Source organism: Curcuma longa, chromosome 18 (assembly GCF_044706935.1).
Source record: "Curcuma longa cultivar G26 ecotype Majalengka, Jawa Barat chromosome 18, ITB_CL_G26_1.1, whole genome shotgun sequence".
Taxonomy (NCBI): domain Eukaryota; kingdom Viridiplantae; phylum Streptophyta; class Magnoliopsida; order Zingiberales; family Zingiberaceae; genus Curcuma; species Curcuma longa.
This window is the reverse complement of record NC_133878.1, coordinates 5,076,659-5,100,311: the sequence shown is the minus strand read 5'-3', so window position 1 is coordinate 5,100,311 and position 23,653 is coordinate 5,076,659. Positions and strand designations below refer to the sequence as shown.

At 36.7% G+C, this 23,653-nt stretch overlaps 2 protein-coding genes and 1 non-coding gene across 5 annotated transcripts; 1 reads left to right on the top strand and 2 right to left on the bottom strand.

Annotated features, from left to right (window-relative positions):
• Positions 1–1,527: 1,527 nt before the first annotated feature.
• On the top strand, positions 1,528–12,862 carry LOC141812241 (uncharacterized). 3 transcript variants are annotated; one of them, XM_074700296.1, is made up of 7 exons: positions 1,528–1,745; positions 9,501–9,570; positions 9,688–9,781; positions 10,579–11,372; positions 11,477–11,591; positions 12,373–12,468; positions 12,538–12,862. In XM_074700296.1, the coding sequence occupies exons 2-7, from the start codon at positions 9,515–9,517 to the stop codon at positions 12,622–12,624; spliced, it is 1,242 nt and encodes a 413-aa protein (XP_074556397.1). In that variant the 5' UTR covers positions 1,528–1,745; positions 9,501–9,514; the 3' UTR covers positions 12,625–12,862. The 3 variants fall into 3 exon arrangements, with proteins under 3 accessions (XP_074556397.1, XP_074556395.1, XP_074556396.1); XM_074700294.1 differs by having other exon boundaries at positions 9,489–9,570; XM_074700295.1 differs by lacking the exon at positions 1,528–1,745 and adding an exon at positions 6,018–6,073 and having other exon boundaries at positions 9,489–9,570.
• Positions 12,863–19,327: 6,465 nt separating this feature from the next.
• Positions 19,328–19,399, bottom strand: TRNAW-CCA (transfer RNA tryptophan (anticodon CCA)). The gene has a single exon. It is a non-coding gene; the product is annotated as a tRNA-Trp (tRNA).
• Positions 19,400–20,145: 746 nt separating this feature from the next.
• Positions 20,146–22,679, bottom strand: LOC141812165 (sugar transport protein 7). The gene is made up of 4 exons (XM_074700201.1): positions 22,328–22,679; positions 21,656–21,975; positions 20,952–21,578; positions 20,146–20,883 (listed from the first exon to the last, which is right to left on the bottom strand). The coding sequence occupies exons 1-4, from the start codon at positions 22,488–22,490 to the stop codon at positions 20,437–20,439; spliced, it is 1,557 nt and encodes a 518-aa protein (XP_074556302.1). The 5' UTR covers positions 22,491–22,679; the 3' UTR covers positions 20,146–20,436.
• Between the last annotated feature and the right edge of the window lie 974 nt (positions 22,680–23,653).

The window sequence follows — 23,653 nt, the reverse complement described above, 5'->3', positions numbered from 1 at the left end:
GTGAATATGAATGTATTGTGAAAACTATTGTTTGCGATGATATGTTGTTTAGTTAAATAAATGTAAATAGGAAAAATATTTTTAAGAACTTTAACGATGAATATTTATTGTTCCGTCACTAATTTCACTAATTAGTAATAGAATATTAAATATCCATCACTAATCACGGTGACATATTAAATATCCATTATTAATTAGTGATTGTTATTTTAATTCCATCGTTGATTAGCGACGGAATTAAACTACTGTTGTTAATATTAGTGACGGATTGACTTAAACATCCGTCGCTAATATTAGTGAAGAAATTAAACTTTTATCACTAGAACTGAGACGGAATAGTAAATTTTATTTATGATATTAGCAATGGAAGTTTAATTCCATCAGGGGCGGAGCCATGAGGGGGGCAGGTAATTTTTGATTTTCATTAAGATGAGGTAAGCCACGAGGGGGGCAATTTATCTCGTGGATTTTATTCCATAGTTAATATTAATGATGAAAGTTTAATTTCGTAGTTAATATTAATGATAGTAATTTAATTTCGTTGTTAAATGACATTAGTGATTAATTTTTTAGCGACAAGAATAATTGATTTCTAATCTGTTGCTATTTGGGAAAAGCAATTGATTAGTGATGGAATATTTCATCGATTTAATCGATTCTAAAATTTTTTTCCATATCCTCTTCTAGGGTATCAAATATTTTATAGAATTCAGAAAAAATTATTATCCCATAATTAATTCTAAAAGTGGATGACCTTCTTTAATTTATCTATTAGATAATTTTGAATGAGCAAGTAATTCTCAGACGCCCATGTCTAAGACTTTCATCGTACTAGAAAAAAAATATCTTGTGATTCGTGCTGAGATTATACTTAATTAATCCACTAAACTTCTTAAGTAACCCTATTTGCGCGCATAACAAATTTAATTTATTGCGCATGCAGCTTTAATTTTATATATTTATATATTTTCTGATTTTTATAACTATAAATAATAAAATCAAATTAATAAATGTCTTTTATTCTTTGGTGGAGGGTAGAGCTGTCAAATGGGTCAACCCATGATGGGGCGGATCAAACTCATAGCGGACCCATCATATGGCGGGGTGGGGTAGGCCAACTCACCAACTTGACAGATTGAGAAATCTCCAACCCAATCCAATTCAAGATGGGCTGTGGATTAGGCGAGGCAATTTATGGACCTATTAAAAAATAAAAAAATATTAAAAATATTAAAAATTTTAAGTTTAAATTATAATTTAAATTGATTAAATTAAAAGTTTTAAATTTGAATTATAATTTTTAAATTTGAATTATAATTTAAATGGATCAAACCTGCTAATTCATTAATTTTTCTATTTTAATTTTAAATTTTAAAATAAATAAATAAACTTTCTTAATTTGTGGACCAATCCAAGTCCGTCACGAGTCAATCCACATGGATCGAATCTAAGCGGGTCAATTCAACTCAACCCAGTGATAAAATTTCAATTTAATCTCACAACTTAGACGGCTGTAGTCGAGGGGAGTGCAAGAAAGGCGACATTTGGGCAGCGGCGACCGGATGCGGCGAGATCCTCCTCTTCCGCTGCTTCTGCGATAATCGATCCCCCGGAGAGAAGCCTCGATTTGGGCAGGAAAAGAGCTAAATAGAGGAGAACGACGACGAAGTCGCCGGAGACGAGGAAGCCGTTGCCGCTGCGGCGCACCGCTGATCCCTCTCAAGGATCAGCTTGAGAAGGACAAGGTTTGATTTTGTTTTCCCCTTCACATGCTGATGCTTTCTAGGGCAGTTTGAGATCCATTTTCTACAAAGGCGAGATTTATTTCCCTTCTTCTCTTCTCCCGTCTCATTCCTTAATCTCCTCAGTTCTGTGTGACCATCGATCTACTCGTGTTCTTAAATGGTCTACATGGTTACTTGAGTGTTAGTAGCCTCTTTGTTTGCCTCTAGAATGGGATTGCTTCTGCCATTTGGCATTGTTGGAAGCCACTATGGATCGTCTTTACTCTGTTGTGGTCCATAGCATTGGGTTCTTTCACATTAGAAATTTCTACAATCAAGCATCTTAAGATGTTGTTGCCAAAAACTTTGGTAAACAAATGCCACATGCAGTGTAATAAACGTTCTGTTTTGAGTTAACTAGATGGTGAACATAACTGTGTGAGAAACTTTTATCATCATAGTTTGGCTCTTTTGGGACGTGATACTCATCCTATTCCATATCCATTGCCTGTTTTTCCTTATGCCATATAAACTAATCTTCGTGTGTTCAGTGCTCAATAAGTATTCTTCTACTAAGTTCAGCTGGAAGAGTTACTGTACAAAATGATACAAAGATTTCCATCAAATGAGACCAGCATAGAGAATAGAGCACATGATGTTGTAGGATCGAGTGCACGTGAGAGGGGGGGGGGGGTGAATCACGTGTTTTTTTTTAAAAAAAATTTGTTCGTTTAAAATCAAAGTTAGAAAGTTTGTGTTTTAAAAAGCGTGCAGCGGAAAATGAATACGAAGCGATGAAAGAAAATACGTACGAATGACACCAGTAATTTTTACTTCGTTGGGAGCCGTCAACGACTTCTACTCGAAGGCCCAGGTCCCTTGGAGCTTTCCTGTGGGCAATCCACTAAATCTCTCTACCAGACAAAACTCTGGTAGAGTAGGCGAATACAATGATCAAAAGTGTGACAACCCCACACTTTTGACTTTTAAATAAGTGCCGAAAAATAAAAAAAAAATTTTCGTTACCCAACAACAGAAAATTCTGGGCGCGCTCGGATGTTGGGGGTGATCTTCCGGCAGAAGTTGAACGTGGTCGTGTCGAAGCTCGGGTAAGTGACGTTGGTCGAAGTTGTTCAATTCATGCACTGACCAAGGCTTTATATAGAAACGATTGAGTTATCTAGATCTGCAAATGTTTAAAAAAAACGTAAAACTTGAGCCACTTCTTGCAGTTTATCTTATCCAAGATTAAAGAATAATTCAAATTATATTTATTTTATCCTCTTTAAATATTTATTATAGATAGAAATAATTTTATCATTTAATAAAATTTTATATTAGCAAAATAAATAATAATGAAGATTAATTTTGCAGAGTTCACATGAAAAATTAATTTTATCCATATACCAAATAAATCCTATAAAATAGAGTTAGTATAATAATAAAATATATTAAAACACATAATATTTAAAATTAATTAGATCCTGTCAATCCAGACCAGGATCTAACCATGACTCAACTTAGATTACCCAAGTGGGTCTAAGTTGGACCGTGCCTAAAGTCCAAAATTGGACTAGTCCTCACTGGTTCGCTCCTCCAGTGACTTACCTCACTTACCTCGTGCAGCTCTATTTGACTTCTTAACCCACCAGGACTTCCTGCCAAGGCTCAACCACCCTGGTCTTTCTGCCAAGTCTCAACCAACTTGGTCTTCGGCTAGTTGTCAGGCTCCGCGGACCCAACTGGACTTCCTACCAGGGCTCAACCATCCTGGACTTCAGCCTGGTGTCTGGTTCTAAGTCTTTCGACCCTGCACACTTAGTAAAGAGGTTAAACCCACAACAAACCTAACTTTAACTTATTTGTTATTCATCAAAACTTGAGTTTGACCGTTAGTGCAAACTGCACCAACAGATGTAAAATCAAGTATCAAATTATTGATAGCACAAATCATAACTAATAAATATAAGAATTGACAAAATTAAGTTAGCCAAGCATAATATATTATCCATATCAATAATATCATATTATTGACTATAGAAAAACTAGGAATATGTAATTTTGAAACGTGTGGGTGTGTCAAAAAGTGATTCAAAATTATGACTGTATTCATGGTAGTTGACTGTTCTTGTAAATGAAGGCATCCTTTTTTCATTTTCTTGTAGAACTAATGTCATTACTACATAGTGGCTCTTGCATATTTACATAGTTGATCTTATATGTCCACAATCATGTAGCTCGCATGTGTATATAGTGCGTCTCACATTATGTTATCTTATGATAAGAGTGAGTTACTATACAAATAGGAGTTCATTCATTGCAAAAGATAGAAAATTTTATGAAATCTTGTTTTTTTAAAGTACAAGATCTTGAATTTATGAAATTTTGACACTGATGAAGTATTTATAGTCCATGAGGTGTTATATCTGTTTCCTTTCAGTCAACTTGATAAATAGTTTCGCTAGCAAGTGGAATGGATCCCTTGGATTGTTTTCTAGGATGCACAAGAAGAATGATTAACATGTTTGATGATGGTACAAATATCATGTTGGATTGTGAAGAGAGACTAGAAGCGGGGGGGGGGGGGGGGGGGGGGGGGGGGGGGGGGGGGGGGTTGGGGGGATTGAATGTCTTGGTCGCTTGTTTCCTATAGAAGTAGTTTCACAACTAAAACACAAATTTAACTAAATTCAAAGAAAAATGCAGAAAGCAAATTGATGACACAGTGATGTAACGTGGTTCGACCATTCTCCTAAATACCTCTACTCCATGGCTACCATCTTTTAGGTGGACCACTCTTCGAAGATACCCACTATGCCTTCTCCTTCTTAGCAACATCAGAGGTAGAGAAACCTCTTATAATTTTTATTCTTACAATGATTTGAGAATTCAAATACAAAGTAGAAGGGAACTTGAAAGAACACTAAAAACATAATTTTTGAGGCTTTAGAATTGAGCTTTTTAAAGTCAATAGCACAACTTCATGGTGGATCCCCAAATCGAGCATATATATGTTGCAGCAAGATTTGCCCATTTCCCTATTCCTCATCCAACCATTAGTAAAATGTTATGCTAAATCCATTGAGTATCTGAATGTGACAGCTCGTATTGATCTTCGCAATGACTCCTTTCTAGTTTCTTATTTTGGTATTAGTCAACTGTTCTGTTCATTGCAATTTATTATTCAATAAAGATGTTTTTAGTTGCTTTCTCCTATTTGATCCATAGTTGAGTCGATTGTTCATAATTGACTCTTCATATTATCAGTCGATTGCTCAATTAGAAACATCTTACGCTCAGTTCTATTTGACTATTAGTTGGCTATTCAAAAGAGATGTATTATGCGTTCACCTCTAGTTAAGTGCCATTAGACTACCTAATCTATTGGCACAGAAGCATTTGCTAGAGTCAAAGACACAAACGTTAATTCAAACTTTATGGTTTAGTGTGTCCATCAGTCAATTGGTCCAAACCACAAACCTAGAACTGAGAATTTGATGTTTTCTAATTGACTGATTGAATCCGTTAGTCAGTTCATGTACTAGTCAACTAGAACTCATTCAAGTCGACTAGATTCCAGCTAACCATTACTTCGACTTCATCATTCTAATGATCGAGTTTTGCCTAGTGTTGAGGTTTACCCATGCGCCATGAGTACAATTTACTCAACTCTCATAGCTCACTAGAGCTTGTCGTTTGCCAAAGAGCCTAGAGATTCCTCACTTTCGTGTCTTCGTTACCTAGCATTCAGTCTCTTGTTGTTGGAACTTTAAGCCACTAAGAATTTGATCCCTAACTTTCGTGGACTTTGTCGCTTAGCCTCCGATCTCCCTGACTTGCAAGGACTTCAAGTTGCAATCTTTGGCCTTTGTGGACTTCTTTGCCTAATTCTATTTATCTAACTTGTTGCATCTCATCTTTAGATTTCCACCAATTTCACTTGTAATACTTGTCAAGTTCTAGCACCTACATACTTGACACACATAAAAAGGGGAGTTGTTGGTGCAATGCCCTAAGCATGTGTTTGCACGTGGTTTTTGCGTTTGGGCAATATTTAAGTTAGACAATATTTATAATGTCATATATATGGGTTAAGTATGTAGGTGCAGAGAAATTTGAAATGTTTTACAAGTGCAACAATGGAGGTCCACCATTTAGTTTGCTTTCTTGCCAGTTTGCTTTTATTATATTTGTTTTTCCGCTGCATAACTTGCTTTGTAGAGACGAAGAATTGTGAATAAGTCTATTCACCCCTCCAAGCTTCTTTAATGGATCCTACACGAATGGTGTTATAAAACTCCTGAAACAATAGACACAACTAAGTCATCCGAGGTCAATCATCTATGAAGGTAACAAATCAATGTGACGCTCCCACTGTTGGAAATTTGGATTGTCTCTAAACATTATAGTAAACAACCATAAAAGGAACTACACTTTTATTTAAAATCAAAGGAAATAAGCACAATGACTTTTTGCACATTCACACACATCACATTTGAAAATAAACATATCCAAATTTGTAAATAAATTAGGAAATAACCTTTTTAAATAACTAAATGAGGCTTGCCTGAACGCCAATGCCAGAACCAAATTTCAATTATATTTTTTTGTAAACCAGTGGTCTATCATGCTAAAGCTTGTTGTAGTCTATTGGAAGTTTTTGACTTCAAGACCAAGTAATACAACTTCCTCTCCTAACACCATAACCAATTGTTTGTCGAGTCTGAATATCTTGAAACACACAATAATCAAGCCAAAAAATAACAACACAAGATAAGGTAGTATAGTAATGGCATGAGAGACTAACAAAAGGTTATAATTTAAGCAGGAAACTAACACAGAATCAAGATGTAAAGTATTAGTAGAATTTGATAATGTAGGAGTGAGTGTAGAAGTTTTTAAGACCATACTTATAATATTTGTAGTAACTATCAATGTTTATAATGTAGGAGTGACATTGTCTTCCTTTGTTTGAGCAATTGCTATAGTAAGTGACCACCTAGTTTGCTTGGGTCCCACCAATCTGGATATCCAATAAGTTCAAAACAATAACTTTTTGAAAAGTCGCAGTTAGTGCACTTGTATGTAGGTTTGTTAGAATTTTTTTGATTGGTGGATTTGGTTGGCCTTGTGACGTCCGATTGGATCGATAGTGTGAAATCATAGCGGAAGCTTCAAATTTCTCAGTGTAGGATCACAACTAATTAAAGAGGAAAAAAAATAAAATAAATAAGAAAGGGAAAAGAAATGATAAGAATGGTGGTATTATGAGAACGATAACAAGCTGATGAAAAAAATAACAATGGATTGACGAGCACGGTGATAATTGGGTCAACAAGCATGGCGATGCAGGCACAACTATGTGGTATGCTAACTCGGATTGATTCTAAAACAACAACTGATGTGGCATCTATTGATGACAGTGATGAGAAAGATCAACTGCAATGATTGGTTGAGGATGAATAAACACGTTGACGCAGATTGGGTATGAGTATGACTTTGGAGATTTGGAATTTGATTTGGTTGTGTGTGGGTGGGTGGGGTTTGTAGGACCAAGCTTGACTCTAATACCCATGCAAACGAAAATGATAAACTAATTTCTTATTATTGATATTTGACTGATAGAATACAGACGATATTTAAAACTAGAATCCCCAATTAGTTCCTTAGAAATATAGCTATACAATCTCTAAAGATTTGTATATACCCATACAATCTTCTATCTATGGTAATAAAATCAAATGATGCTTATACAATCTTCTACCCAAGGTAATAAAATCAATTGTCATCCTTTACACAAGACAATAAAATCAATGGCATCTCCTCCTCACTTTCTTCAATACTTATTCATCAAAAGGCTTGAAAAGAAGCATGTATGTGGTTCACTATATTGGCCCCAACTTTGATGTCATGTCTACCTAACATACCATTTAACCTTAGATGCATCGGATGTGAGCTTATGCATGTGCTGCACTTTGATCTCGTGGTGATGTGAGGAACGTGAGGAGACTTTTCGCACATGAATTCACTGCTTGAGGAGAGCAAGCATGAGCAAAGGTTTTTGAGGTTTTTGCCTTAGTTTGCCTCCATTGCATCCACCTAGAAATCATTTGTGGCTAAATTTTCTTCCCAAAAGTAGCCTGTAAAGCTCTTCTTTTGTATCTTCTACTCGATTAAACGAAGGATTGCAAACACATCACAAAGTTATGGCTTCCCACTGAATTGACTTCAATTTACATGAGACAAATCCTAATGGAATTATGGGGGAGGAGGTCAAGTAGAATTGTTAATATAAGACATGAGTTGATAACATGATCCAACAAAAAAATATGACTAGCAGAGATAAAGGTTAAAGTTCAAATATATAAATGAATTTCCATGAATTGAGTTGTTCATGAACACAGCACATTTTGAAAAATATTAAGGACCTTTATACTATAAGATCTTATGTTGTCTTACATAAGATTTTGTTGATCCAAATTGACACAATTAGAATTAATACAATATGACATGAATTGTCACCCTATAGAAATGGGACTAATTAATATATTATTTTAAAGGCATGAAAAGAATACAAATAAGATCATTTTAGTAGCTTTTTATCACTTTTAAAATCTTCTATTTGAGAAAAAAAACATGCTTTAGAGCTTTATCTTGTTGGTCCAATGCGCTTCCATTAAGCTACTGCCAATCCCTTCTCATTCAACTTTTTTGAAATATTTGAGCAAATTGAGAAAAATTAAATGTTGAAATTAAATATCATCTCATGTAGCGTTTGAAAATTCACTTGAAGATACTTACTATTAGATACTCATCAATCTTTTGATCACCCATAACAATGTTCGGTCTTTCCCCTTGAAAATTCACTAGAAGGATATTGGTGGTCTTCTTCGTTCTACCACATCTCTTTGACATTTTATTAACCAATATGCTTCAAACCATAAGACTTATTCATTCTTGATTCGTTGGTTAGCTAGTCTAAACTAGCAGGGCTTCATCTGATGGGGTTCATGTGTTGCCGAGTTGATTGAATGCACAAACGATCACATGCTTGGGATTAGTTTGATGAAATTATAAATAAAAATTAGGGTTATATGCAATGAGCTCGAGTTGCCATGCAATTTTAAATGTTTTAGTGACATTTTGACTATTCTGTGGTACTCATTAACACTATGGGCTATTATTTCTTTATCCATAGTTAATACAAGTAGCACGGAGTCATGGATTACTACAAAATTGCCAAAATTTGCATTTTTAATAAAATCAAATGTCTATTGATTAGATGTCTGGCTCATGTTGTTGCTATTGAAAACTAAATTAATGAACTTAGGGATTCACTGAGAGATTCATTGAATGAAATGACCAGGGTTAAAAAGTACAAGGATTCAATTGCACAATATAAAGAGCTGAGTAGCTTGAGAAAATGAGACTATTGTAAAGAACACAACCAAAACATCTTAAAAGTTAGATAAGCTGTATCAGAACAGGAATTTACGTGGCCAACACAAGATTTTCTTTTCTATTTTCCCTCATGATACTTTTGTAGATGGAATTGGGTTATGGACTTATACCTAGGCATGAGATTGTGAAAGGAACTCCATAAGTGTGCTTTAGGAATGAAACATTATGTTTTCGAAGTGTATGAAAGAAAACATTGTTTTCATGGCAATGCGTGTTGAAGGCTTATTTCTTGTAGTCTTCATGCAGAATGTTGTTTATTATGTCAGATGGGAATTTAATTTATTTTTTCCTTTCATTTTCTAGTATTTATTGCAGGTGGTCACTAAAGGATGCTCTCCTCTTGCCCTTTTTGTAATGCAATCCTTCCTTCGAGTCAGTTGGAATGGTAATAACTATTGTGGAAAACTGCAGAGTTTCTCAATTACTCTACTGGCAAATTTACAAATAGAATATATTTAGTTCCCATAAGACAAACTCTTACACTTATTATTCACACTTGTAGGCATGCAAACACTCATTTTGCTGGAGATGAACTTGAAAGAGACATGGAATTGGCTATGCAAATTTCTCTGCTACCACAGAGTCTTGAGGCTATGGTAGGCCCTTGTTTAAGTTCTTTTAAAGGTCATTGTATTTCTATGCATATGCATTTTAACTTGAGCATAAGAGTTCTCATTTTTTTTATAATGTAAATAAGTGTTATGTGATCCCTTAACTATAAAAAAAGAGAGACGACAATAACAACAATCAAGATTTTATCCTACTAAGTGGGGTCGATTATATAGATCCTCCTATGTCATTGGACTTGATTCCTTACTATATTCTCATCTATATTTAAATGAATTTTATCATAGTTTATCGTTGCTAACTAAGTTTTTTTTAGTTTTCCTCTTCCTCGATTAATGTGCGTATTTGTTGATAAATGGTCTCTCTTGTCTTTGGTGTCTCTCTTCATAACTATAAAAAGAAAGATAGATTACAATAATGTTTGCTTGTTTGTACTCTTTATTTCGTGACATGTGATACCATTTGCTATTGCATTCATACGCCTAGCAAACTCACTTCCCTGTCAGTTAAAAGCTTGGTGACTTGGGTAAGAATCTCAAATGGCAAAGACAACAGAAGCAGAGTAGAAGTACATATTTTATTTTCTCTGAATAGTTTGTGTTACTATATCATTTATTAGATTTTGCATCATGTCTTTTTTTGTGTAAAGCTTGATGTTACATCTCTTGGAATATTTTCTTGATTCCTGATTGGCTGCTACCCTGAATATGGATACTTGATCCTGAGTTATATAGGAGCTACTCTTACATTGCTTGATGGATGGATCTTTTTATATTTTCCAAAAGCATAAATATGGAGTAATGTTGTGTACTGTGGTGCATCACAGGATAAACCAACAGACTGTTTAAAGCCAGTCGCTATCTCAGGAAGATATCCTTGTAATTCAGACTTCAATAATGATGGGCTGAATTCTAATGGTCTTGAACAAGAAATATCTTTGTTGGTTAGTTTACAGAGTAAAAGCACCTTATACAATGTTGAAGGTGATCTTATGTCCTTGCTTAAGAAGTGCTTGGAATCAGAAAATGGAAACTCAGTAAGTATCATTTCAGGCTATATCAATCACTATCAGACTGAGTCTGAAGATATTGGATGGGGCTGTGGGTGGAGAAACATTCAAATGTTAAGTTCTCATTTATTGGCAGAAAGATCAGATGCAAGAGATGTCATGTTTGGTTGTTCAGGATTTGTTCCTGATATTCCATCACTTCAGAGGTGGTTAGAAATTGCTTGGAAAAGAGGTTTTGACGTTTATGGGTCCAACTTCTTCAATCAAAAGATATACGGCTCCAGAAAATGGATAGGGGCAACTGAATGTGCTACAATTTTACATTCTTTTGGCCTTAAAGCAAGGATTGTGGATTTTGATAGTGTAAATTCTAGGAAGCAACAAAATACTGGGAATTCTAAATGCAAAATGGATGCGAATCAGGTATACGGACCAATGGATAAGTTTTTGAAAGGCCCAAAACATGAAGTAGGTCATTCATCTTCTAGTAAATATTCAGAACGGAAAATACATGGTCCTGAAGTCCTTCTTGATTGGGTGTGGAAGTATTTCAACTGTGAATTTGGTAGTAGATTGGGAAGTTCTAATTCCGTACTCATCAGTAAGAAAACGTTAGTGTTCTGCACATATACACAATGTTTCCCAGCTTTCCATGATGATACACTAGAGCTTCTTGTGAAAAGTGTAATGATGTATCGTTTTTCTTTACAAGCAGGCCCCTGTACTTCCAGCATGATGGACATTCAAGAACCATAGTTGGAATTCAAATGCAGAAAGCAAAATCTTCATCAGCACGCTCTTACTCGTTGTTGATCCTGGATCCTGCCCATGTAAGCATTACTGATATCTTTTTCTTGATGTGATATTTTAGCTTGTGATTCTTTAAACGAGAGAAAAGAAGGAAAAAAGAGTGAGGGAAGGGAGGGTTTTCGGAGTGGAGGAAAGAAAAGGAATTAACCTTGTGTTCTTCCTCCTCCTTTAACACCAATTCCACATTCGACACCACCTCATGCTATGCTCATGCCAACAGTCCATGCTCGACAGTGTTGCAGAGGCTCCTTGGCCTCTTGCATGTTCAACTGGTTCCCACCCTCAATCTCTTTGAGCTAGCAAAGAAGTGTACATCCTAGGCAAAGAAAGAGAGGTGCATTGAGGATCTCTTTGTACAGGATTTGGGCTTGACAATCTTGATGCATGATTCCTGGTGGTGGCCGCAACTGACTGAGGCCGTGCAACCTTTTTTGCAGGAGTAACTGTGAGGCCTGAAGGTAGACATGAGACCTTTTACCGGTCCTTCAACAAAAATGGCCTCATCTCTTGCTATGGATTCATCTGGTAACTCTTCCACAAGCAATCCATCTAGGGGAGCATATGGTCTTCTTCCTTCCTGCAAAATCAAATTTTCTCTCAACCTTAATCCTGTAAACCTAGGACATTGCTGGTTGGCTTGACTTTTTGCCCATGGACCGGAGAGGTGACTCCGCCCATTGCTTGACAAGTTGGGTGCAGTTTTAGAAACATAATCGGCACAATTGTTTCCTTGCAACCTTTTTGTTTGACATTGAGGTTTTCAGTTCATTTTCAATTATCATATATCTTTGTTTCTTTCAGAGAACAGCTGCTCTGGAAGGGTCCCTTAACAGTAACAATGGCTGGCAAAGGATGATCAAAAGAGGAGTCCACACACTTAAAAAATCGCAGTATCAGGTCGACTCATAACCTTGTTCTTCGATTTTCCCCAACAGTACAATCGTCTAAAATTCTCTGTGGATCTAGTTGTGTTATGTTGATTCGGGTATGGCAGCTGTCGGAGAGGAGATGGAGCAACTCAAGTACATCGACAGCATATTGGTCGAACTATAGAAACCGGTAAGAAACCCACCCCTTACTTGTTTGCACTTTTTGCAAGTCCCTCACGACAAGCAGGACTAATTGTTAGTTTTATTTAGCCGTGTTGGTGTTATATGTGTCATGTTTTCCGTAATAGTCAACTGTAATTTTTCAATTTACTTCTTCATATATGATCATAGGGCAAATCGTGTGAAACCATTAAGGTGACGGATTCCACTGTTTGCTGAAGTATAACATATGCAAATTAAATGTCGTCGTCACCGCAACATCTCTTATTTTTAGTTGAGTTTTGGAGTTAAAATGATATTGGTTTTATGTTTTTGTTTTCTGAATTATATAAGTTCTATCGTTTCTTTCTAAAAAAAATGATAAATCCTAGTCAGTCTCATGGATTCAATCCCTGGAAGTGGCCGGTCCGGTCCCACGGAAGTTTTCCACCGACCATCAGGGTAAATCGGGAAGCGCATACGGCGGCCAATCCAGATGCCCAACATCCTTTGATTGCGTTCTCCATTTGGAAGAAAATTCTTATAAATACGCCGTAGTTGGGGATCGAACCGCGGGTCCCTGAGTCACAATCCGGATGTCTTATCGTTGCAGCATTGTCCCGGGGACTAGGAGAATGAATTTTCTATTTAATTGAGTTTTTTTTTAAAAAAACAGATTAAATAAGTATTCGACGGTTAGTTCCGCCAGTGTGGGTGGATTGGGTAGGATTAAGGGTGGCAATGGGGCGGGGCGGGGGCGGGTTTGTCATTCCCATCCCCGCCCCCGAATTACATCCCCGACCCCATCCCCGACCCCATCCCCGAACCTGTGGGTTCGGGGAATCCCCATCCCCGAACCCACGGGGATTAAATCCCCATCCCCGCCCCCATCCCCGACTCTCAGGAAACAACAACAAGTGTTTTGTGAAACAAGCCTCAAGATCATTGGAGATCACAAATTCCCCATCCGCGAACCCGAACCCTGACCCGAAACAACAAGTGTTTTTTAAAGAATCGGGGCGGGTTCGGGGATGGGGATAGTATTCCCATACCCGCCCCGAACCCGAACCCATATCCGAAAAAAACCCCGAACCCGAACCCATACCCGAAAAAACTCTCCAAACCCATCCCCATTTCGGGTTTTCCCCGTGGGGCCCCGAACCCGCGGGGAAAATTGCCACCCCTAGGTAGGATGGTCCGATTGAGTTAAGCATGTCGAACAATAGGGTAGGAAGATTTGGTTAGGTCCCACTTCCTGGACTGACCAATTTGATTGGTCAGGTAAGTTGGTTGGTTCAATCTTTTTGATTGAGGGTTTAATCGGTTTGATTAGTCCAATCAAGTATTACATTCTCGGCTATACAGTTAGGGCTAAGCAATTGGTTCAAAATTGAACCGATTGAATCGAAATCAAATAAATTGAAAATTTTCAAACTAATGATTAATCTTTCTAATAAAAATTGAATAAATTACATTGGTAAAAGATTGAGTAATTTGATTTTGACCGAATTAATTGAATTTTGATTTTGATTTTTCAAACCAATGTCAGTAAAATTGATAAAAAAAATTAATATTTTTATTTAAATGATAAAAAACAATATCTTTAATAAAAATATATAAATAATTATAAATAATTGAAACGTCCGTAATGAGTTATGACATGTTTGGTCAATTTTTTAATTAATTTTTTAATATCACATTGGTGTTGATTTTCATATTAATTTTTAAAAATTAACACCATGAGTTAAAAAATTAATAAAAAATTAATTAATTTTTGTAAGATTATAATTTTTGATTTGAATTGAATCATGAGATTTTTAATATCTCAAATGGAAGCTTGTTTAGAGATTTACATTTGTTATAATATAACTTATAATGATTCAATTTTAAATTTAAAAAATATCATTTAAAGTCATTTGACATTGTTGAAGAATTTAAATTTTGTTTATTAAGATTATTTTCGTCTTTTGAATCGTTAAGATTTTCAGATTATTCAAATTTTTATTTAATTGATGTTAGGAGATCTTCTGAGTCAATATTTTTTTAATTTAATCAAGAAATGAATATTTTATATTTGATGATTTTTTATATTCTCATTGAAAATTTTCTATTCGAATTAGCCCATCTAATAATCGCTATTATATTTAGCATAAAAAATTCGATCAAAAATAATACCTTTAATATAAAATAAAAGATGCAAAACAAATAATATAAATAATTGAAGCTTCCTTAATGTGGTGTCGGATTTTGAAAATCAACATTATAGCATGTTGTGTAGTTTCGGTCCGATTCGATTGATAATATCGATTTAATTAAATTAGAAATTTTAAAATCGAAATTGAATTGAATTATTTAAAATAATTGATATTTAAAAAAAATAGATTTATGAAATAATCGAATCAAATTTTTAAATTTGATTTGTTAATTTAATTTAATCAAATTTTTATTCACCCTATATACAATATGGATGACTTAGGTGGTACGATGTCAACTTATTATTCTTGAGAATGAATCATAAGTGACTGAGTGGGAGCTATTTATAGGCAGTCTCCTCCCAAGTACACGGATGCGATCGCTTTAATCTAACCTAATGGTGTACATTACTAGCCAATTAATGCCCCTACATTATTTAGATGACGATAATATCCTATTTGAGAGAGTTATTCATGTATTTGTGATTATAATATCCTAAGCGATGTTCTTGGGGCATAGTTAAATTGGTTACGACGGGATAGACTTATTGAAGTGGGCAATGGTCGAATCTTGATGAAGCTAAGATAATGTCTTCCCCTGTCGTGATCAATTGCAGCTTTTCGATTTACCTTTTTATAGATGATCGTGGGATTGACCGTGTGGGATCGCTGGATGACGGATTTCACATTTTGCTGAAATAATATCCTAATCGAGTGTGTGAGACTGTTGGGTGACGGATTTCACATTTTGCTGAAATAATATCCTAATCCAGTGTGTTAAAGGGTGGATAAAAAATCTTTTTAGGTAGTGGTTGGAGGAGAGTTGATAGAAGGTGACACTAACAGAGACACTAACAGAGATAATGATGATCACGACGATGATGGTCACGATGCCTAACCATATTAGTGTCACCTTTGTCGGGAACGCAATCAAAGGATGCTGAGCATCTGGATTGGCCGCCGTATGAGCTTCCCGATTTACCCTGGTGGTCAGTGGAAAACTTCCGTACTGAACCGGCCACCCCCAGGGATTGAGTCCATGAGACTGACTGGGATTGTGTCACCTTTGTCGATATGTACTACTTTTCCACCACGAGGTGGTTCATGTTGTATCCCTCCTCCACGTACTGCCTCAAACATTTCAATTAACTCATTAGAATTAGGTAATATAAGAAGTTTAGTTAATTAATTGATTGAATTCATTAGTAATAATAGTTATTATGTATACTTAGTAGTTCAATGTGTACCTGCACGTGCCAGTAATATGAGAGTAAGGATTTTTGCCCTCGGGACATGGTTGAATTGGTTATCATGGGAAAGATTTATTGAAGTGGACAAGAGTCGAATCTTGACGATGCTGAGGCAATGCCCTCTCGTAGTGGTTTATTACAGCTTTTTGATTTATCTTTTCAAAGATGATCATAAGGTCGATCATGTGAGATTGTTGAAATAACATATTTCATTTTTGTTAAAGAGTAAAGAGATGATTTAGATCATATTTAAATCAATCCCCTTCCACTAAGTTTTATAATATATATAAATCTTCTGCAATTTATAATATATATAAATCAACCATTACCACATGCAATTAATAAAAATATAACTAAGGAATTTCTTAGCAATTTGCATATATTAATATTATGTGCTTAACGTATACTTTGTATAGAGATGAAAATAAAGGTACAAACGAATCATTTGCGAGCTTTTTGAGATAGTTAAAAAACTACTCAATTTCTATTCAAAATTAGTCAAATTTGAATATATTCGATAATTTTTTGAATTGAATTTAAACTCAGAGTTGATTGTTCACCAGCTGTTTGTGAGTCGAATTTAAATTGAACTTTGATCTTTTTACATAATTTTAATTTAGATATATTTAAACTAAGATTTAAATAATTCAATTCAAATTTAAATTTAGGTCATTTAAAACTACAATTTGATTTGTTTTTTCAAGTTTCAAATCAAATATGGATATTATATATATTAAATTTGAATTCAAATATCAATATTTTTTATACTAATCGAAACATTAATGTTGATGATTTCTTCACCTACTTAATAGGAATTCATTATGGACATCTTTATCAAGCTTTGAGATTGGGCTCGAGTTCTTCCGTCATAGTCAATTACAATTTCTCGATTTATCTTCTCACAGATGGTCGTGGTGCCGATCGTGTAGGGTCGTTGGGTGGTGGATTCTATCTTTTATATAAGAAGAGATTGGGCTCAAGTGAATTTCGATATAGCTAAGACAATGTTCTCCCCGTCGTGGTCAATTATAATTTTTCAATTTACCTTCTCACAGATAGTCGTGAAATCGATCGTGTGGGACCGTTAAAGTGACGGATTTTACCTTTTTGTTATTGAAGAGATTAGGCTCGAGGGTGTAGATCGGATATGGCGGTGGGTGGGTAAATAGTGCAATAATTTGTAAATGATGAAAGCAATAGAAGACTTAGTTTTTCATACGATTCAGAACCCTTCATTCCTATTCCGTGACTCATGAACTCATAAGGTAAGTCAACTCTCAAAAATCACTCCATTTCTCTTTCGCCAAGCCATCTAGAGGTAATGAAACCTTTTAACAAAACTTATGCAATAGATAAGAAATGATTAAAAGGAAAGAATTGCATCAAATTTGGAGGTAAAAGATCTAAACCCACGTGAAAATAAAGATAACAAACTCTAAATCCTCATGGATAAGCTCTCGTAGCTATTTTAAATTAATGTCGATCGGCTTTTTTAAGTTATCAATCGATTGAAGATTGATCTTGGCATTGCTTGTCTTGCTAATTGTTATCTTCAGTCGAATCAAAACTCTTTCAATTGATTGTTGTCCATGATCGTGTACTTCAAGATAAGCATGTTGACTTCACTTTTAGGTTAGGTAATTTTAATGAGTCGACTGAATCATCCTCGTTAGTTGACTTAAATTGTTATAAAAAAAATGATAAATCTCATTCAGTCTCATGGACTCAATCTCTGGGGTGGTCGGTCCGGTCTCACGGAAGTTTCCTACCGACCACCAGGGTAAATCGGGAAGCACATACGTCAATCAATCCAGATGCCCAGCATTCTTTGATTGCGTTCTCCATTTGGAGGAAAATTTCTGCAAATACGTTGTAACTGGGGATCGAACCGCGAGTCCCTGGGTCACAACCCGGATGTCCTACCGTTGCACCATTGCCCCGGGGACACTTAAATTGTTATCAGTTGACTAACAAGGATGATTCAATAGTATAATATTTCAAATTCAAAATTAATCTAGCTTGTTAGTCAATCGACTGCCTTGGTTTCAATTAAGCCAATTAAGCACATAATCAACTTGGTTACAAATAAAAATATATTGTTGTTTGGAATATAGCTTTAGTCGACTACACAATCAACTAAACTAACATTATCTTCATTGAATTGTTATTCAATCAATTCAACCCGAAACAAAACCTTTAGTCAACTTCTTTCTTAGTCAACTAATCGAGCATTAATCGACGAACTTGTCATCCAATCTAATTAATCCAAAATAAATTTTATATATTTCTTGAATTGACTTTATGGTCGATTAACCACATCAATCATTGAGTCATAGATTTCAATCCTGAAAAACTTATTTCTTAGTCAAGTCCTCACCTAAGTACAAGATTTATTCAATACTTAAAATATAAGTTGCTTGTAATCTCTCACAACTCATATGTGACGGTGAGATCTTAACCTTCGGGACTTTTAGTTTCTAAAATATTTGACCAACTTTAATCTATCTGAACTTCTCTTTGATATTTCAAGTGATCAAGAAGTGGGTTGAATGAGTATTCCGGAAAATAGAAGCACTTTTTGTCAAATATCAATATCACATTTATTCAATAAAATATAAATGATGAAAATAAAATGAGTATGTTTGAATAGGAAGTGAAATCATAAGTTCATTTTGAAAATTAACTTATAAAAAATTATTTATTTTATTTTGATAATCTAATATCTGAATTTGGCTTAATTAATTATGGGCAACTTTCTTCCCTACTTTATCTGTTGGATAAATTTATAATACAATTTATACTCATAGGTTAAGTTTCAAAATATTAATCTCGAAATTTGAATTCTAATTCTATTGAGATTATGATTTATGAGTGTTTATCACTGCATCGCACCAATGGACTATAAAAAATTATTTTTGTTTTTTTTTAACGCATAGCATAGACGATGGATACATGGTATTGCTGGTGTAATGATCAATGATCAATTTCAAGAGGTAACGATCTAGGATCGATTCCGTAATGCATCTCATGTCTATGTACTTAAATGAATCTCTTTCCATATCTATTGAATATCTATTGAAGAGAAACCCTTGAGGTAGCATATTACTTTTTATAAAAAAAATCATTTTTTTCTAAATCAAAAAATAAAAAAAATAACTTTAAATTTTAGAATCGAGGAAGAATCACTTTTAAAAATATTTTAAGCTACCAAACGCTAGAATGATAGCAGCAGAATAGGAAAAGGCTGATTAAATCGAAAATTAATAAAATATTAAAAAGTGAGAATTGAACCCGACGTGAATCGAACACGCAACCTTCTGATCTGGAGTCAGACGCGCTACCATTGCGCCACGGATCCACCTGCTTATGTTCATGATACTCAACTAATAAACACTTATTAAACTACCATGTATCTCTATCTGTCTACTTCCCAAGTGCAAGTGTGCTTGCTCATAACAGCATAAACATAGCAAACGTTTGACTCGATCATGACAACATAAATGTACATCCAAGTAATTAAATACCTAGGGCCAGACATCATGATCCAGTCTTAGCTGTGTACCATAGATTAATTTCTTCTATTGAGAAGATAATTTTAAAACGCTAGTTGTAGAACGAGTGATGCGTCATTTGTGCTTCTTGATTTATCATGGTGATCGGAGGTCATCAATTAATCAATTCGAAGAATTAGATATCTAGATTATAAAAAAAAATAAATTCAAGTAATTAAATAAATAAATTTGAACTTATTAAATTATAAAATAATAATCATGCTTTATTTCACTAGATGATGTCGGTTATATAAATTATTCTAATTTATTAAGCTCTATCTCCTATTATATTATTATTTTTATTTAAATAAATTTTATTTGATTTTATTATCAGTAACTAAGTTTTCTTTGATCTTTCTCTTTCTTATTTAATATATCAATTTGTCATAGTTTTACATCGCCTGACTGAAACATCTATTGGTCGTCTGCATACATGTATGTACCACTTTGAATGTGTGTCTTATAATTTTTCCTCAATAATATCTACAATTTTGACTTTCTCTTTAATATTTTTATTTTTATCTTATTCATATTTGTATGTTCACACATCCTCTTTTACATCCTCATATATTTACATCCGAAAAATGATACACTACATGAAAAATGTAACATGAAACTCATTTCATACTACATTTTTTCATATAGTATATCATTGCTCTTTACATCCTTACATCCACTTTTACATCCAAGTTAAACTAGCTCGTAACTTAGATTATATTTAGACTCCACTTAACTCAAGTAATCTTGAACAACTTAATTAGTTTAATTTCACAACCCTAGAATTTTATTTGTTTTGCATAAAGAGAAAAATAGATTAGCCTTAATTTCATGTATAACCATTGCATCACTGCACCATTTGATTTTTGTCTTCCTGCGCTTCAACAGGCGGCATGATTCTCCTCCAGAACCAGTGCTTCCTCCACAGGAAGATCATCTCCTCTATCGGCACCCCCTTCGTCTCCGGGAGGAAGAAGTAGACGAAGATGGTCATCACGATGATCCACCCCGCGAAGAACAGGAAAATCCCGAACTTTAACGCGCACAGGAGGCTCAGGAACGCCTGCGCGATTGCGAAGGTGAACAGAAGGTTGACGGCCACCGTGATGCTCTGTCCCGCCGACCGCGTCTCCAATGGGAAGATCTCACTCGGCACCGTCCACCCTAACGGCCCCCAGGACCACCCGAAGGCGGCGACGAAGAGGCAAATCACCACCACCACGCTCACTGAGAATTCTTTCGACAGCTGCTTGTCGTTCCCAAACTTGAGTCCGAGAATAATGGCGACCACGACCTGTTCATGTCGAATTCATGAAGCATGTGAGAAGAAGAGCACCGCCGATTAGCAGCTGGTTGATGTACCTGGCAAATGATCATCTGTATGCCGCCGCCGATCAGCAGAGCCCTCCTCCCCCACCGGTCCACGGTGGCGATGGAGACGAACGTGGAGGAGAAGAGCACCGCTCCGGTCAATACCGACGAGTACAGCGCCGCGTTCCCGCCGAAGCCCATGCTCTGGAACAGCACCGGCGCGTAGAACAGTATGGCGTTGATCCCCGTCAGGATTTGGAACGCGGGCATGCAGACGGCCATCACCAGCTGCGGCCGGTTCCTCCGCTGCGTGATGTTGCGGAAGGGGTGTTCGACGGCGCGCGCCAGCTCGCTGGCGTCGACTATGTCCTGGAACTCCGCGTCGACGTCGTCGGTGCCGCGGATCCGTTCCAGGACGCGGCGGCCGGCCTCGTGCCGCCCCTGCTCGATCAGACTGTTGGGCGTCTCCGGGAGGAACGCGCCGCCGACGGTCATCAGGAGCGCGGGGGCCGCCGCCAGCCCGAGGGAAAGCCGCCATCCCCACGGCTTGATCTTCCCGGTGCCGTAGTTGATCACGTTGGCGGAGAAGATCCCGAGGGTGGTGGCGAGCTGGAACATCATGTTGAGTCCGCCGCGGAGGTGCGCCGGCGCCATCTCCGAGAGGTACAGAGGAACCGCCTGCAACAAAAGAAACCCAATCTTAAGCGCCGGAGATTTCACCAGGAGTATATCGGCCGATCGAGTAATCACTAAACCTGATCCCCGAAGCCGATTCCGACGCCGAGCATGATGCGGCCGAGGAGAAGCATGGCGAGGTTCTGCGCCGCGGCGTTGAGGGTGGCGCCGACTAGGAAGCTGATGCCGCCGCAAACGATGCTGGCGCGGCGGCCATAGATCCGGGTGACAGGGGAAGCAGCGAGGGAGGCGACGAGGCCGGCCAGGTAGAGGGAGGAGGTGAAGGCAGCGAGGCCCTGGTTGTCGTACTTGCAGTAATTGTTGTGCGATTTGAAGTTCTTGTTGCGGTAAACAACAGGGAAGAACTTCTCCAAGAACGGGTCCATGCTCGCAACTCCCCCTGCCTCATTTCAAGCGCAGAAAAAAGAAAACACACTCTCTGAGCTAAATCTAGTAACACACCATCAAGAAATCGAGAATCCAGAGCTCAAACAATAGCAACAAACAACTTGTGTTCGAGATCGTTTGAATCAAGGAACTGAGGCGCATGATGAAGAACAAGAATGATGATTTCAGATGCAAGAAAAAAAGGGAAAAAAAAATTGAATCTTCACAAAAAGTTAGGTTTGCAGAATTCCACGTGTCAGAAAATCCCCCTTTTCTCCTCCGCCTTTTTCTCTTCTGGTTCCAATGATTCAAAGATGATTCCAATAAAAAAGTTGTTCGAGTCGATAGAAAGGAGGAGGACGGACCTGAGATTCCGATATCGTAGCCGAAGAGGGAGCCTCCGATGGCGGCGACCAAGCAGGCCATGACGACAAAGGGGGTGAGTGTCCCCCTGTACTGCTCCGCCCTCTCCTTCGCCACCCCAGTGGGCGGCCGGACTCCTTCTCCTTCTCCTTCTCCGCCCGTCATGATTCGGCCACTGGATCGATCGACCACGCTGCTGCGCTGCGCGCTACTCGTCTCGACTCCTTCTAATCTCTGCAGTCAGGGGCAGGCCATGGCGGAAGGAAGGGGACCAGTCCAGCGAGAGCGATGGAGATGAACATGGCGAAGTTGTGGAGTCATGCTTGACGATAGCATCATCAGATTTGCAATGCTTCTCATTTATTTCCATCTTTGCCAAGGAAAACAACAAAAGAAAGAAATGAAAGCTTTGCCAAAACAGCCCCCGGGACATAGGACAAGGGTTCGAATTCTGGTAAAGTCAGGTAATACTCTCCTGCATCATAAGTAACTGTACTTTCTCGATTTACCTCCTCACAGATGATCGTGGAGCCAACCATGTAGGACTGCTAAGGTGACGGATCCACCTTTTTGCAGAAGAAAACTTTGCCAAAACAAGTGTCGATTTAAGTCGCCTACCCTATCTAGTTGACATTTTTTCAAAGGCATCATTCAAATTTAAAAAATTTGCAAAAAGCGCTCCGGACGTAGCAACGTTCAACAGATATTTTTGAATTATAAATTTATAATTACGATGTATTGTAAAATATTTTTTTAATAAGATAAAAAAAATTTATGACTTTGTTATTTGAATTGTCGAATTTATCTCATGGATAAACAGAAGAAAATCGTTATAATTATAAAAAAATTATAAAAAGTGCACCGTATTTTAATTTTTATTAAAGAGCGCTATTTATTTCAAAAATACTCTCTCGTTTCTTTCTTCAGGAAATTCACCACCCCTAGCGATCCCACACGATCGATTTCACAATCATTTGTGAGGAGGTAAATTAAGAAGTGTACAGTTGACCACAACGGAAGAAGGCATTATCTCGACTTTATTGAGATTCGAACTCTTGTCTACTTCACCAATTATGTTCCATCGTAACCAACTCAATTATACTCCGGGCCTATCCTTTCTCTCAAACTAAGATTACTCCAAATCAACTGTACCATCAGAGGTACAATTTAAAATGGGAAAAAACATATTGATTCGGATGTATTTAATCTTCCACCTCACTTCTCTTAGTCTGCAAGTTAAGTCGGTGTCGAAAGTTAAATCTTTGAAATGCAAAAATTTTATTCGTAGCTCATCTCCTTTGTCTTTTGTCTCTAGAGCCATCAAACAG

What these genes read in the sequence shown, in the direction of transcription:
- LOC141812165 (XM_074700201.1), bottom strand. Translation starts at nt 22,490, where the DNA reads ATGACGGGCGGAGAAGGAGAAGGAGAAGGAGTCCGGCCGCCCACTGGG. An exon ending in GAATCGGCTTCGGGGATCAG is followed by an intron (nt 21,579 to 21,655) that starts GTTTAGTGATTA and finishes CTTTTGTTGCAG; the next exon opens with GCGGTTCCTCTGTACCTCTC. An exon ending in TACAGATGATCATTTGCCAG is followed by an intron (nt 20,884 to 20,951) that starts GTACATCAACCA and finishes CGACATGAACAG; the next exon opens with GTCGTGGTCGCCATTATTCT.
- LOC141812241 (XM_074700296.1), top strand. Translation starts at nt 9,515, where the DNA reads ATGCTCTCCTCTTGCCCTTTTTGTAATGCAATCCTTCCTTCGAGTCAG. An exon ending in GTACTCATCAGTAAGAAAAC is followed by an intron (nt 11,373 to 11,476) that starts GTTAGTGTTCTG and finishes CTTTACAAGCAG; the next exon opens with GCCCCTGTACTTCCAGCATG. An exon ending in TGATCCTGGATCCTGCCCAT is followed by an intron (nt 11,592 to 12,372) that starts GTAAGCATTACT and finishes TGTTTCTTTCAG; the next exon opens with AGAACAGCTGCTCTGGAAGG.